Raw genomic sequence first — 15,719 nt, 5'->3', positions numbered from 1 at the left:
ACTTTTTTTTTTTCTATTTGGTCATGACACCAGTTGTTAGTGCTTCTGCTACAGAAACAAAGATACTCAGGGGCAGCAAAGCTCAGATCTGCCAGCTTTTCTGTTTAAGAGAAGTCCCACTTGGTTTGGTAAGGGATGGAGTTAGAACCACAAGATAACATGTTCTTAAGTTCCCTGTGATCCCTAGAATTGCCTTATCTTGCTGATCTCTTTCTGTCCAGATTTTTAATTCTCTTCCTATAGACTATGCCAAATGTCATTTTTAGTCCAAACTTAATTAATTTTATTTTTCTTTATCTTGGGATCCAACTGTATTAGTCAGGATTATCTAGAGGGACAGAACTAATAGGATATACATATATGTGTTTATGTATATATGTATATATCCCCGTAATATATGTATATAGGGGAGTTTATTAAGTATTAACTTACACTATCACAGGATCCCACAATAGGTTGTCTGCAAGCTGAGGAGCAAGGAGAGCCAGTCCAAATCCCAGACCTGAACAACTTGGAGTCGGATGTTTGAGGACCGGGAGCCTCCAGCATGGGAGAAAATGTAGGCTGGGAGGCTGGGCCAGTCTAGTCTTTTCACATTTTTCTCACTGCTTTATATTCTAGCTGTGCTGGCAGCTGAATAGATGGTGCCCAACCCGATTAAGGGTTGGTGCCCAGCCCACTGACTCAAATGTCAATCTCCTTTGGCAACATCCTCCCAGACACACCCAGGATCAATACTTTGAATTCTTTAATCCAGTCAAGTTGATGCTTAATATTAACCATCAGACCAACTTATACTTCATTTTGCTTGTATTTTTCAGATGCACCTGGATAAAGACACTGCCAAATGTTTTTACCAAAATTTGCTGAGACTTAAAAAAGTGTATTAGGGCTGCCATTCACCCTTAGTTCCCTGAAACATGATCACCTCCCATCAGCATACTGATAGCTAGCATACTGCGGGTATGAGTGCTTGTAGTGAACTACCATCCGAGTCCTTGGGGGTACCTTCTTTTTATGGCCATTTTTACAAGAGTGTTGTGGGTCTGAGTGTCTGTGTGAGTGTGTACTCCCTAAGGAAAATGAGGGGAAAATCTTCTAAGAAAGAATATCATTCAAATATGAATTCTTATACCTCTTCTGTAAAATTATATCTGCTCTTTCATTTAATAATATCAAAATAATTACTAGCATCACTATTATTCTGCTCATACTATCCTACTTGCTGGAGCTCCAGGGGAAGCCAGGAGGGAAGTAGGCTGAGGTCTCAGTGATGCAGGCAGACGCTTGCTCGCTTCTGTTGCTCTCTCCACAGCTGGATCAGTCACTTGGTTTGGCAGTCCTAGCTCTTGTCCTTTGGTTTTGAACACTTGGTCTACGCTGTTTGTCTCATTTCTTCCACCTCACTATGAACAAATAATCCTCAGCAAGAGTGTTCAAAAATTTTCCAGTAGTGAATTGCATAAACATCTTTATATACAGCATGTATATATTTTATCACTCATTTTTAAACTAAGATTTATTTTTATTAATAATTTTGAGTTGAGAGAGTCCATGCGAGTATTCAGTTTGATTCTAACCAAAATGTGCTATGTGTATTTGGAGTCTTTGTATGTGTATTTACATGTGTTTTCCTTTTACCAGGAAGGTTTCCTCATTGCCCAGTTTCATGCAACCAGTTCAATGGGATTAAACTTGAGTAGTTCAAAATAATTTAACTAATTACATTAAATTTCATTTACAATTTTTAACGATGCCTACTCTTAGGACATATAGCAGCAACATATTCAAAATAGTGGTGGGAAGGTGGAAAAGTTAGGGTATAGTTTGCATTATGCCTAATTATGTAAAACATTTTTTTTCCTATAAATCTTAAGGGGGTCACACATGCCCCAAGCCACATTTGAGATGAGGACCATATAATAAAAACCTGTATTTCTTATAGCCAGTGTAATTCAGTGCAATGCATCTTTATATAGTTTAGGTTGAGAAATCTCAGTTTGGTGCGGTATAAACATGGAACGGTTATCTTTTCTTACCCCCAGTAACTATGACCAACTTTGCTTAATATTATTTCAGTCTGATCTGATAACTTCCATGCACTTCTGTTTTAAAAGTTTTATTTCCAGTAGATAATCATTTAACTGCATTTAGGTTATTATTACTTATGGTTCTCGTCCAGTTTAAAGTCTTTCTTCTCCACCCGGTGGAACTTCTGTTCTACTGCAGTGGCCTCAGGCAGAAGAGGAGGACCTGGCTGCCCACTCTCCCTGGTTCTGTCTTCAGTGCCTGAATGCCTGACCCAGTAGGTGTGGATGGAGATGAGGGAATGAGTTGGTTCATGCAATGGTCCACACACCTGTGGCTCCTCCCCATTTTTTTTGTTTTGCAATGGTTGCTTGCTATTCTGGCTGTCATTGGTGAGGTAGGGCTGCTGACATCTCTTTGGACTGGTACCCTCTGCTTCCCTGGTACTCTTGGTGTGAGGGCAAAGCACTTGCCCAAGCATGATTCCCTCTGCCCTTCCTTCAAAGCTCATTTCACCCTGAGAGGAGCTGGTCCCTCCAGTGTTCTTGGTAACAACTTACCCAACTTTCCCCCAACACTGAGGATTGTGACACCCTTCAGGGTGCTCTTCAGTAGCCTCCAGAACCTGGGGACCCTGGGTGAGAGACTGAGCCTCTACCTCTGGGATTTTCCAGCTGCCTCTGCCTCTAGGTGAGAAATGGAATCTTTTCCCATTGAATGAGTTAAGGCAACAAGTCAAAAGCCCCTTCTTCCTCATGGGGGAGGAAATAGGGAAGGGATCATCTGTCCCCAATACATCTCTTAATGAATGAATGAATGAATGAATGAATGAATGTAATAAAAAATGTTTTCTCAAAACTGAAGTATAAATTATCCCTTTTAACCATGTGTTACTAATTTGAATGTTAAAGGTTTGTATTTATAGGGTTGAAAGCATTTCTTAACTGAAAACGAGGGCAGAAGCCATTGGACACATGTCATTCCCCATCTTCTTTGAGAGGAGAGTATGGGAAAAGAGTATCCTGGTCTTTGCTCCTCATCCACATTCTGGTATAGAGAAAGCTATTTTACTTATCATAAGCCTCAATTTCTTTATCTGTAAAATGGTAGCAAGTATCTCCCTGATTTTCTGTCTCAGAAGGTTTTTTGAATATCTAATGTAATGGTACAGGGTGGACTTTCCAATCTTGGCACTATTGATGTTTTGGGCTTGTTAATTCTTTGTTTTAGAGGGCTGCCCCATGTATTATAGAATTTATGGTCCCTACCTACTAGACTCCAGTAGCAGCCCCCTCACCTCAGTTATGACAACCAGAAATATCTCTGAACAGTGCTAGATGTTTTTTGGGGGCAGGGGACACATTTGCTCCTAGCTGAGAACCACTGGTATAAGTAAAGTGACTGTGGACTGGTCGCCAGCAAGCCATCCTAGAGCACCGTGTGCTGTGTGAGGATTAAGGATTTAACTGTTCTTTAGAATTTAATGAGTTACACAAGAAAGGCTCCATGCAGCAGCATTCTCTTTGATTGTGTTAAGTTGTACTAATCAGAGTATTACATCCCTTATATTGAAGAAGAAAAATGTATTAGACTAAATGATAAGAAGATAAAATCTAGGTGGTTAGAAGATTTTTAAATGTATAATTTTGTGGCAATGCATGAAATATTATTTAAAACAGGATGTGCTAAAATATTGATTTTAGAAGTGCAGACAGATCTGGGTCTGTCAGATGTATATGAAGACACAAGCAAGATAGCAAGGAGGAACATGCAGAATGTTCACTTCTGTAGATGGCAGGAGTGAGGTGGACTTGGAACAGAGGGCGTGGAACCAAGTGGAGCAGAGGCCTGGGCTGAGGCTGGCTCCCTCCTGCCTTGTGATGGCCCCTTACCCCTGTGAGAGCTAGTACAGTGAAAAGACCCACTTAGCAGTGACAAACCATTCGCTCAGGACTCAGCCTTGAGGGAGAATTGTGATGATGATAGGCAAGGCTTGCGTAGAAGACAAGAAGAAAGAACTTTTAGGAAAGAGCTTGCGCAGTTTACGAAGGGGTTCTCTAACTGTTGTATGCCTATTCCTGTTGGCCCAGGCATGGCTGGTGCAAACGAGTTAAGTTTTCGTGAATCAATCAGTTCTGTCACCTATGGCCTGCCTTCCTCTGTTGCTTTGCTTCAAGGAAGAAAATGTTGGAGGAAGCAGATTTCTTGTGTTCCTTTCACTATAAAATATTGTCTCCCCATTGAAGGCCAGAGACTGGGCTAATGAAACTGACTCTCACATGTTTGATCTAAGCTTTTGTCTTCAGATAGGTGGTAGTGTGGTGTAATAAAAGAGCGCGAGCAAGGAAATTGAGTAGAGGAGAGATCAAACGCTGGTCTGCCATCTATTAGCAAGTTGCCACCACTCTTCCCTCAACTTCCTTATCTGTAAAATGGGGATAAAGAAAACTATTCTGCAGCATTGTTTTGAGGATCAGTTGTTGGCAGGCTCTGTGGAATGTGTCAGGATGGGGGGAGGTACTGAAAAATCGGAGCTGTTAGGAATTACTATTGTTAAACAGGAGGAATTCTAAATCTGAATTAAATGAAAGGTTTTCAAATTAAATGTACTTCAAATTTATATTTAATGGACTATAAATTAAAATGAATTAATCTTCATTTCAGGCCCTTTGTAATATTAGTAGGTTGGGGTCCTTTATCATCTCTGAGCTAAATAATCTTGTTTCATCAAAATATCCCAAGCTGGGTTATATCAACTATTGATGCCAGACATGAAATAGGCCCTCAATTTTATTCTTCTGGAATTAAAATGTGTTACTGGGCTGAAGATTTGAATTTATCCACCGTAGAGGCATGATTTCTTTGAGACCTATGGGGCAAGATGGTTTTCCTAACAGAGTCAGTATAGATAAAAAGTGGTGATGATTTTATTCTACACTTCATTAGGTAGACAATAAGTTTAAAATGCATTAACAAAAAGCTATTGTTTTCTGATGACTTATGATATTACTTATTTTTAGTGTGATATTTGGATCCATTGGATGGGAAACAAAATCTAATCGATTCTTTTACAGTGTAGCCCAAGTCATAGAGGCCTACTTGAAACAATAACTTGTTAACAATGTTAGTACCTCTCATTTTACAGTGAAATCATTTTGATAGAGTCTGCTATGCATTTGACAGCATGTTGGGAGATGATTAAAAGTTTTTTAAATCCTTTGATTCTTGAAGATACGAGAGGGAAAAGATTGTCCATTATTCTTTCAATAGGATTCAAAAAATTTGATATGAGCAGGTTGAAAGTGGGAGGGTGAAAACTAAAATGGAGCTATCTGTAAATAAAGGAAAGAAGGAAAGAGATTCCAAAGAGAGCACATGGGTGTGGTTAAAGAGCAGATTTTCTTTATAGACCATGTTACAGTACATATTTACAATCGCATTCCTATTCCTACCGCTACTATGTATCAAACTAAAACAAAGAGAATAGCTACGCCGTTTTGCCAGCAGGTGGCACCATGAGAATCTCCCAGAGGAAACAGGAAGTCCCTGAAAGCAAGCCTTTTACTGTTTTCCCAAGTCCAGTCATCAATATATATTCATATATTTGATGACATCATAAACACATCACTTAAAATATTTTCCGAAGATTCATTCCTCCTCTCCTTTTTCATATATTAGCATTGTTCATTCAAGAAATATTATATTCCCGGAAAATAGTAGGGAGTTTAAAATAAAATTGTAATTCAATTATGTTTGTTTGTTTTTCTCTGTATTGCTTAATATAGTCATTTGAGGAGCACATTTCCTTAGCAATAATGGCATATGTTATTGTCAGGCTATGTTAAATGGTTAGAGAGGAAGAAACTTAGAAGGCACCCTGTTTTCACACTCCTTTCCTGCCCTGGACGATGAGGATTCCCCATGCCCAAATATCTCCCCAATGCTAAGCAATCTCTCAGACTCAGGGGGGATCCTGTGCCGGAGATAATGGGCATTTCCGGCCTTTGAAAGCAACTCTAAGAAGGTTGGCTTTGTGAACTCGCCTTTGAAGCTTCCTGCACATTCCATGTGATTTGGGGGAATTTGTTTTCCAGTGTTACCATCTGGCTTTAGAGCAACATCTTTTGATCTGGTCTCATCAGCACAAGCCATTCCACTATCACTAGCTGGGCTGGAACTAGGACCTTGTTCTATGGTGTTGGTGGAAACCTCTTGATTTTGGCACGGAACAGAGATGCCTTTGCTGGAGTCTACGTCCTTCGGTGGATTCACAGAATCTTTCTCTTGCGCTTGTGGTTGCTCTTTTATGAAGCAGGCAGTTCTGTTATTTTGAGAGAGTAGCTGCTTTTTGCTCTTCATGGGGTCTTTGAGGCCAGCATCATGTGAAGGAGGCACCTGGGACTTGCTTTTGTATGTGACTTGGGTCATACGTGTTGCCAATGATCTGAGACAGGAGATAAAAGAAAGATCTCTGAAAACCAGTAAAGAGGCTCTTCTTGAGACCTTTCAACTTATTAGAATGTGGCCCCCTTCACTATCAGCCAAGTTAATGTAGGTGGGAATGGGGTGGAGGGTGGAATTGAATGGCAACAATGTAGGGAAAATGTCTCACTTAAGAAGGGGAATGGAGCATTTCTTCAGGAAAACAGTTTAAAGAGGTCAGTTGGGAAGAGGGACTTAATGTCATACCTATGAGTTTAGTAATCAATTTCTTACCTCATTTTCTTAGCCTGTGGGGCTCTGTGCTTCTGCCCTCCCTGTGGTGAGAACATGAGAACATCTTCTGGTCTCTTCTGAATTCCATTCCCCAAATAAGAGGAGAACTTTTTCTTCATGGCTTCTGCTTTGAGTTAATTAAGAAGTGTTATGAGTTGGATTGTGTCCTTAAATTTTTTATGTTCAAGTCCTAACCCCCAGTACCTCAGAGCGGGAGCTCATTTGGAGATAAGGTCTTTACAGAGATAATAAAATTAAAATGAGGTCATTAGGGTGGGTCCTAATCCTATATTACCGGTCTCCTTATAAGGAAAGGAACTTAGAACACACAGACACACACAGGCAGAGCACTAAGAGACACAGGGAGAAGACAGTCATCTGTAAGCCAAGGAGAGAGGCCTGCAAGAGAGCCTTCCCTCACAATTTTCAGAAGGAACCAACATGTCTGACATATTGATTTTGAACTTGTAGACTCTAGAATTGTAAGGCAATACATTTTTGTTGTTTAAGGCACTCGGTTTGTAGTTCTTTGTTATGGCAGCCCTAGAAAACTAATAAGAAGAAAAATAATTCTGCAAACTAGGCTTTCAGAGAACCAATGTGTATAAACCTTGGTGTATATTACACATTAGGTTGATCTGGTGTGATAGATGGAAACGGAAAAATTTAAAGCAGTTTTCCAGTGTTTACCTAGCATATGTTAAAGAGGATTTAGAAACACTAAGATCAGAGGTTTAAACTGGCTAAGCCCATGGAGGTTTCCTTTGAACATTTTACTTGGCAAGCACAATGTTTTCAAAAACAAAATGACTGGGTGTGAGTGGATTGTCTCCTTCACCACAATTACGTGACCTCCTACCCACCTGTGAGTTTGCAACTGCCAGCCATGACTAAGTGGACTTTTCACTTGTTGAGTTGATGTTTTAGCATCTTGCAGTCATAGCTGCTATGGAGAACTCAATTAGTTTTTAAGACATCTCATGAATTGGTCATTTAGAGTTGAAAGTCTTGGACTAGTTTTGCTCTAATGGGAAAGAACTCTTTAAATCTACATTTCGCTTTGTAGGCGCTAAGCAGAGGGAATACGACCACACAGGGAACCTAGAATTCACATTGACTCCTAATACTCTTTCATATGATCACTTCTTTGAGGAATGATCAGAGCAAGGAAGAGTTCTCTGTGAGCCTCTCTTCCTTCGTTGTCTCCTTGGGTCTTTTGTGGGGGTTTCTTTCATGTAAGAACTTCACCTATTCCACATAAACTGAGGGATTTTGAGTTACTTCTTCCAGAAAGTTCTGTTTTCTGAAGTTTAGACCTATGGGGCCAATAGGTTCAGAAATGAACATATCTTTTCTCTGAAACTTGATGTTTCTCCAGTGTTCTCTCTGTGAAGGTATGGTACTTCTGCCCACCCAGTTACCAGATTTGACAAGCTCATTTGAGCACCCACTTTGTGCCAGGTAATACACTTTTTATTCTGGTTTTCTTTACCCTTGGATATATATTTAGTCTTAAAGCTCCGACAATTCTACTTTCTAAGTATCTTGAGATGCTCGTCTTCTCATTTTCGTCACTTGACCAATGCCCTAGTTTAGGCCTTGAAACTATGGCCTGAACTTTCTAATTCTATGAGGTCTACTCTGACTGTAGCCTGAGGTCTATTTTACCTTAAACTTTGCATCCAGAATGATCTTTTTAACATTTGAGCATGTAATTTTCACCAGTCTCAAACCCTACAGGGTGAACTCTCTGTGAAGCCATTCATGATTTGATGGATTGGAGACATTGGCTATTTTGTGTTGTCTCTGAAAACCATACCTACACCTTCTCCTCTTCCCCACTTCCATGTCACATGCCTGCAATACTGAGCTATTTGAGGCAAGCAGTGCTCATGTATGTGCCTTTATACATACTATTCCTTCTGCTGAGAGTGGCCCCATTCCATACGTCCTCCTGACAAACTTCCCACCCTTTCCGCCATTCTCCTCCGCCTCTAAGATTCTGCTCACACACTGTGTCTTTTGGGAAATCTTAGCTAAAGTCCTTTGATAGACACAGGAACCTTTTTATGTTCCTGCCCTACTTTGTGAAGAACTCAATTAGCAGTTTTGATCATCATTTTTTATAAGCGGAACTACTGTCCAATTTAAATATGAGCACCTTGAGGGCAGAGACCATGGTTTTTCATATTTGCATTCCAGACTCTACCTGAGTAGCTGTTTTGCAAAGTCTGGTCTGAAATACAGCTGTCCCAGAATAATCTACCTTAGTATCATCTCCGTTAAAAATGTGGATTTTTAAGCCTAATTTTTAACCTGCTGACTCAAAGGACGGGCAACATGCATCTTAAATAATCCACTCACTGGCATATCATTGAATCTCAATAACAATTCCATTTAAATGAATCATGGAAAACTATTGCCTAGCACAGTGCCTAAGAAATATTGAGACTTAATACATATTGCTTCCTTCCTGTATCCCCGATTTTACTGTCAAGAAGTCTGGGGCTTAGAGATAATATGACTTCCCAAAGGACATGGAGGCAGAAGCATCTGAATCAAAGTTTTCTGCCTCCTGATTCATACTCTTTCCAACCCAACTCTACTCATCTAGGACAGCCACTTACTAGGGCCTGGCCTTTTGTACACCCTCCTGAGAGTAGGCATCTGATCTTCAGTGTCCTTTTTGAATAAGAGTGGGAATCAACCAAATGGCTTCTAAGACCCTTTTCCAGTATGTGAGCTCTCATTCTATGTTGGTTTAACCATTTATTGCAGACAGGGAAATTGAAAGCAGAGGAGTTCAGTTAGTTGCTCAGAGTATCTTTCAAACCCAAAGCTGGAGGTTAGAAAGAATTCCCAGCCTAGACATTTGGCTATTACTCTTGGCCTTTATGTCATGTGTAAGCTGTGTTGACCTGAAATATTTTATGTTCATTTACAGCACCTGGCCTTCCTCTTGAACATGCTCTGTCCATTTCAGACTCCTGAGTTCTGGCACTTGCCTTCAGTAAGAAAGGATGTAGTCTTCAAGAGCCGAGATATTTATTTCCTGTGCTGAATTTTTAAGTAATATTAAAATCTAATTATTTTAATGATGAACAAAGGAGAATTAGTTTCTACAGACTGCACAACTGTGACAATTTTCAACAAAGACAGTAGAAGGGTTTCAATTGTGTAACAATTTTTAATTGATAAGAGTGGGCACTTACATAGCACTTACTTTATGTTTTGGTACTATTCCAAGTGCTCACTGAATCCTCAAATAACTTCATAAGGTAGGAAATACTTTTATTTTACATTGGAGGAAGCTGAGGTACTAATTCCAGAGAAATTTTTTCTTTCCTTTCTTTTTCTTTTTTAACTTTCATAAAGTGGGCTAGGACAGTGACTTGCACATTAGTAACTGCTCAATAAATTGTTGTTAGATCCAAAAGAGAAAGATCAGATATTTAAAAAGGGGTGAAACCAAATCAGCCCAGATAATGAAAGAAAAGCAAAATGAAAAATAAAATTTTAAAGTAGAAAACAAAGGATTTAAGCAAGAAAGAGCTAACTTGGAAGATGGCAGTGACTGGAAGCCTGAGAAATGTTAGCTCAAGAAGGCTTATGAGTAGGCTGCTGTGGGGAGCTATGTAATTGACAGGGGAGGGCCAAGGAAGGTTAGGCAGCCTAAAGTCCTGGCTGTGATCAAAAGCTCTCGCTGTCTTGGCATTCAGGGCTCTGAAAGGGCCTCAGCGGAGTGATGGGCGCGCTGCCCTGCTGTGCCTCTGGGGCATCCTCCTCCCCAGTCCTGGAAGTCTTACCTTGCTGCAACCTCTGCAGTTCTTTTTGGAGCTGCCTCTGCTCCCAGGTCAGCAATTTCACATGGTAGAGACAGATATCCTCCAGTCTCTGCAGCCTTTGGTCCAGTCTGGCTTCAGCCTGCTTGGCATTCTTCCTCTCCAAATCAAAATGCTTATACAATTGTCCTCTGACCATGTGCCTCTTCATCTTCTTTATGGTCTAGAGGCAATAAGGTATCACAAGTAACCTGATAAATGGAAGACTGGGATACTGACCTCCAGCTTTTAATCAGAGATCAGTGGTTGAACCTGTGTATTTCTGAAACCACAGGTGCCTAGTGAGATGAAATCACACTATTGTTAAATCAGTTTCCAGAGTAACACAGAACGATTGAGGGTAGTCATTCCTCTGAGCCTCAGCCTCCCTGTCAATAAAATAGTTATACAATACAATAGGCTCCCCCAACACAGCTCCCGGTAAGATTTCCATGAAGATCAAGTGAGAAGTGTAAGAACAACTCTTTGGAAAAAAAAGGCAGTCTACATACATAAGGCATTGTTCACCCAATAAGAAAAGCCTATTTTACTGTTTCTTAAAGGCTCCCAAAGAGGCTGCTCAGAGGTCTGGATAGGATTTAGGAACTTAAGACACAGCCATTCCTTCCCGCACCCTGCCAGTTCATTAATTCACATATGCGTAGGTTCATTCAGCCTGTAATCCTACTGTATGCCAGGTGCTATGCTAAAAGCTAAGAGTAATGGTGAATGAGACACAGTTCCTACTCTCAACGAGCTTTCTCTAAAAGCGGAAGATTGGGGTATCCTGGTTATAAAGTAGAACAGCATTCACGATGAGTAGTCTGGGCAACACTAGGGAAGCTGCTTAGATTGGGCAAAAGCTCCTCTTCTCATCCTCATCCATCTTCTCAGGCTTTAGATGCTCTCCTGCCTCCATGTACCCTGATGTCTAAGCCCACACCTACTTCTTTCTCCTCTAAAGAGCACTAAGTAGGGACACATTTTTCTCTCCTTTGAGTCTCTATAATACTTTTCTCAGAGCTAAGAGCACAACATGTGCTCAGGATATAAACAGATTGCTGTCAATAAAAGGTTTGGTGATTATAATAAAGAAAAAAAGCTTAACATTAAAAAGGAGGATAAGGTCAAGACATGGGAAAGAAATACATTTTAAGGCACTTGTTTGAGAGTCTAAAGCATAGACTAAACTTTTATTAAAGAACAGGGCCAGTAGAACTTACCTCCAAATCCAGGGTTTTCACCATAAGACTATGTCTTGTTTCTTTTGCTATGTCAGGCTGAGTCCGGATTAATGAGCTTATTTTTCTTCAGTAAACTTAGGAGTCTGGTGTTTGGAGAAAGGACGGAGGGAGACCGTTGGAGAGGGTTGCGAGGAGAATGTTAAATACACTTGAAAGCTCTCTTCGTCCCTCCCTACCTCCCCTGGTCAGGAATGCTAGCTCCTTGGGCCATGGCACCAATCCCTGCTGGAGAGGCCAGAGCTCTAAATAGCTCTGTGGGTAAAAGAAGCCTGCCAGCTTCTAGCCTGTCCCTAGAGGGTCTCACAGCGCTCCTTCTGGGCTGTGTCCATGGGAGCCAGGAATGAAAGCAAGGAGTGTCTGTGTTCTCAATCTCTCTCTCTCCCACCCTTTCCTCCTTTCCCTCCTTTTTTTTTTTTTTTTTTCCTCTCTCTCTCTCTGTTTGCCATACCTCCCTTCCCTAACCTTCATTCCGACTTCTTGAAAACCAGGTCAGCCTCAAAAGAAAGCACCCTGTTTTTTCTGTCATGACTGTGCACACTTTGTGCAGGAGAGAAGTTAATTTGTTTATTTTGTGTTATTGCACACCGTACTGACCTTCCCCAGGCCTTTCCACATGCTCAGAGCACTTCAATGCTTATCAAGATTTTCAAAGTGGTGAAAACAGCACTAAGCAAAGTAAAATTAAAATCAACTTTTGTGCCCATATTTTGAACAGCTACAGTAGAAGGCTGAGCAGAGCTATTGTTTATATAACAAGATACTGAGTGGGATTTTTACTGTTGCCTTGGAGCTTCATCTGAAAATAAGAAGCACTGATATGCCACAGTCTAAACAGAGCTGCCAACACTGGGGCCTGATAATCCCCCCAGAGTTTACTGAGAGGCAGGCAGCTAAACAGGCCCTACTAACCACAATCATTGCCCAGCAAATAAATAATTACAAGGAGATTAGGAGGGGTGGTGGGGAGGAAAAGCGTGCTGTTTTCTCAGTGGGAGGTAGTTCCTTTCCCATCCTTTCTCATGAGGTAATTCCCTCACCTCCAGAATTTAAATGAATGAGGTGGGATTCCAAGAAAATTATCTGGGAGAATGAGATGCCACACAAGGAGAGACCGGGATTGGGATCGTACCCCCAGCTAGAGGCTTGTTGACTGCAGAACAATAGAGCAGCCCCCATTCCATCCCTTTGTTGCCACTATAGCTGATGATAGTGAGAGATTTCTTAGAAAAGCTTGGTTCCTGCATGTCATTTTGAGGGGGAACTGAAGAGGAAAGGCTTGCAGAAATAATCTATGGCTAAAGGGCAAGAAGGAGCCTTAGTGTGGAGTGCCTAGGGAAAGAATGGTGGCCAAAGGCATCCTAGTTACTCTCGGCCCTCTAAGAATGCCAGAGAGGACCTGGCTCCATGGGAGGGAGCAGAGGGGTTATATGAGGCAGCAGAAACCATGGCATAGTCGTCACATCGCTCTTCTTGGAAGACAGTGCTTCATCTGGAGGGGAAATAGAATCACAGGCAGGGCCAGAAGGAGGCAGAGACAGAAAAGATGTGAGTGAAGATGAACTCCCTCATAAAACCACACATCTCGAAAGCAGAGGACATGGGAACACAAAGAATAGACAGGAAAATCTATTTACGGGAACATAGGAACACAAGAATAGATAGGAAAATACCAGGCATGCCTTAGCATCACAAATGTGGCAGTTATATAGGAAGATCTCTGCCTCCTCTATTCTCTCCTAGCCCATGACCTTAAAATGGTTAGTGTTGAAAAGACAATGGAGAGGAGGTATACAAAGAGATCGCACCTTTTCCACTCCAAGGGTTGGAGAAGGAAGAATGATAGAGCAGATAATCCTCCTTTCCCATCTCCAAACCTCCTGGAGTCCAGCGAGGAGGAGTTTAAATCACATGTGAAACTGGAGCTTCAAAGTGGAATGGACCTTTTTTCTTTTTAATAAACAAAATGGCAAGAAATGTGTAGAATTTGCCCAGGATATCATTAAGGAACAAGAAACAAAATAGCAAAGACAGTGATTGAAAGTGTAAAGCTATCATTCTCAGATTATGTTCTTGCTTCCACCACCACAGAAAGACATAGTTCAAACTGTTCAGTAAAGTGGTTTTGATTAAAATATAATTTTACAGAATAGATTTTTAATGCACATCCATGTAGTTTTCTATAATTCTCTCTGTTTTACATGGAGTCACATCCTTTTGTAGTCAAAACACATCTGGAATCAAAGAATCTGTCATTTATAGAATATGTGACTTTAGTCATTAATACTGTCCTATCCCTTGGTTTCTTTATTTGTAAAATAGGTTAAAAGTATCTTTATCATAGGTTTTCTGATAGAATTGAATGAAATGATGAATTTAAAGTAATTCATGTATACTAGATGTCCAATAAAAGTTAGCTCCTGATTTTCAGCAAAGATGGAGTGATAGGAACTAGATTTACTTTTCTACATGAAACAATTTAAAAAAGCAGAAAAAATTCATGAAATTAAAAAAGACTGGACATCAGTCAGATAGGATGGTGATCCCTGAGAGAGTGGAAACAAACCAGGGAATCCTTATTATTGCTACAGCTTACTGACTGGAAAGAGTTTCCAGGCCACAGCACAAGAATTGAGCAACCAAGCAGGGGTTCCTGACTTGAGGAGACAAAGGTGTAAGTTCAGAAAGACCAAGGTATCCAGCATTAGCAGGGTAGAGTAGCAGATCTAAGAAGCTCAATGAGGCCAGGCGCAGTGGCTCATGCCTGTAATCCCAGCACTTTGGGAGGCCAAGGCAGGCGGATCACAATGTCAGGAGTTGGAGACCAGCCTGGCCAACATGGTGAAACCTCGTCTCTACTAAAAATACAAAAAGTAGCTGGGTGTGGTGGTGGGCACCTGTAATCCCACCTACTCAGGAGGCTGAGGCAGGAGAATCTTTTGAACCTGGGAGGTGGAGGTTGCAGTGAACTGAGATCATGCCATCGCACTCCTGTGTGACGGAGTGAGACTCCATCTCAAAAAAAAAAAAAAAAAAAGAGAAAAAAAGAAGCTCAATGAATCTCAAGCAAAAGATATATGAATTAAACTACTCCAAGGTATATAAAATAAAATTATTTTAAAAAGTAATAAAGAGATAATCTTAAAAACAGCCAAATTTAAAAAGATACATTACATACAGAGGAACACAAATAAGAATTACAGAGACTTCCTACCAAAAATGATGAAAACCAGAAGATAGTGGAGCAAAACTTTTAAAGTTCTGAAAGAAAAAAATCAACCTAGAATTCTATACTCAACAAAAATATCTTCAAGAGCAAAGGAAAATTGAATAATGTTTCAGTCAAACAGAAGCTTAAATAATTCTTCAACAACAGACCTACAGTTCAAGAAAAGTTAAAGGTAATTCCTCAAGCAAAAGAAAAATTATACCAGATGGAAATCCAAAGCTACAAAAAGAAATAAAGAGCACCAGAAATAGCAACTACATGAGCAAGTATAAAGACTATTTTTCTTGTTATATAAATCTCTTTAAAATGTAATTAACTGTTCAAAGCAAAACAGAAAAATGTAGTGTGAGATTTACAGCACGTAAACATGTAAACACCATGGGAACAGTAGTACAAAATTCAAGTGAGAATAAATGGAAGTTTACTGTTATAAGGTTCTTATAATATATTTGCAGCATTATAATATGACTTGAAGGTAAAATGTAATGAGTTAAAGCTGTATACGCTACACTCTAAACAAGCTACTAAAATAACAAATAATTATAAGAAATCAACAAGTAACATAAAATTGAATTATAAAAAATACTAAATTTGAAATAAAGCAGAAAAATAGGAAACAGGAAATAAAAGAACAATTTGGATGAACAAGAAATAAATGGCAAGGGATAGATTTTAAACCCAAAT

General features: G+C 40.1%; 1 protein-coding gene and 1 pseudogene across 1 annotated transcript; both read right to left on the bottom strand.

Moving 5' to 3' along the window:
- Positions 1 to 5,748: 5,748 nt before the first annotated feature.
- Positions 5,749 to 6,456, bottom strand: LOC115837563 (coiled-coil domain-containing protein 190-like). The gene has a single exon (XM_030823636.1). It carries the CDS (start codon positions 6,454 to 6,456, stop codon positions 5,878 to 5,880), a length of 579 nt encoding a protein of 192 aa, XP_030679496.1. The 3' UTR covers positions 5,749 to 5,877.
- A 284-nt stretch (positions 6,457 to 6,740) lies between these two features.
- LOC115837562 lies at positions 6,741 to 11,883 on the bottom strand (annotated as a pseudogene).
- Positions 11,884 to 15,719: the final 3,836 nt, after the last annotated feature.

Source organism: Nomascus leucogenys, chromosome 12 (assembly GCF_006542625.1).
Source record: "Nomascus leucogenys isolate Asia chromosome 12, Asia_NLE_v1, whole genome shotgun sequence".
NCBI classification, from domain to species: Eukaryota; Metazoa; Chordata; class Mammalia; order Primates; family Hylobatidae; genus Nomascus; species Nomascus leucogenys.
This window is presented reverse-complemented; position numbering and strand designations above follow the sequence as displayed.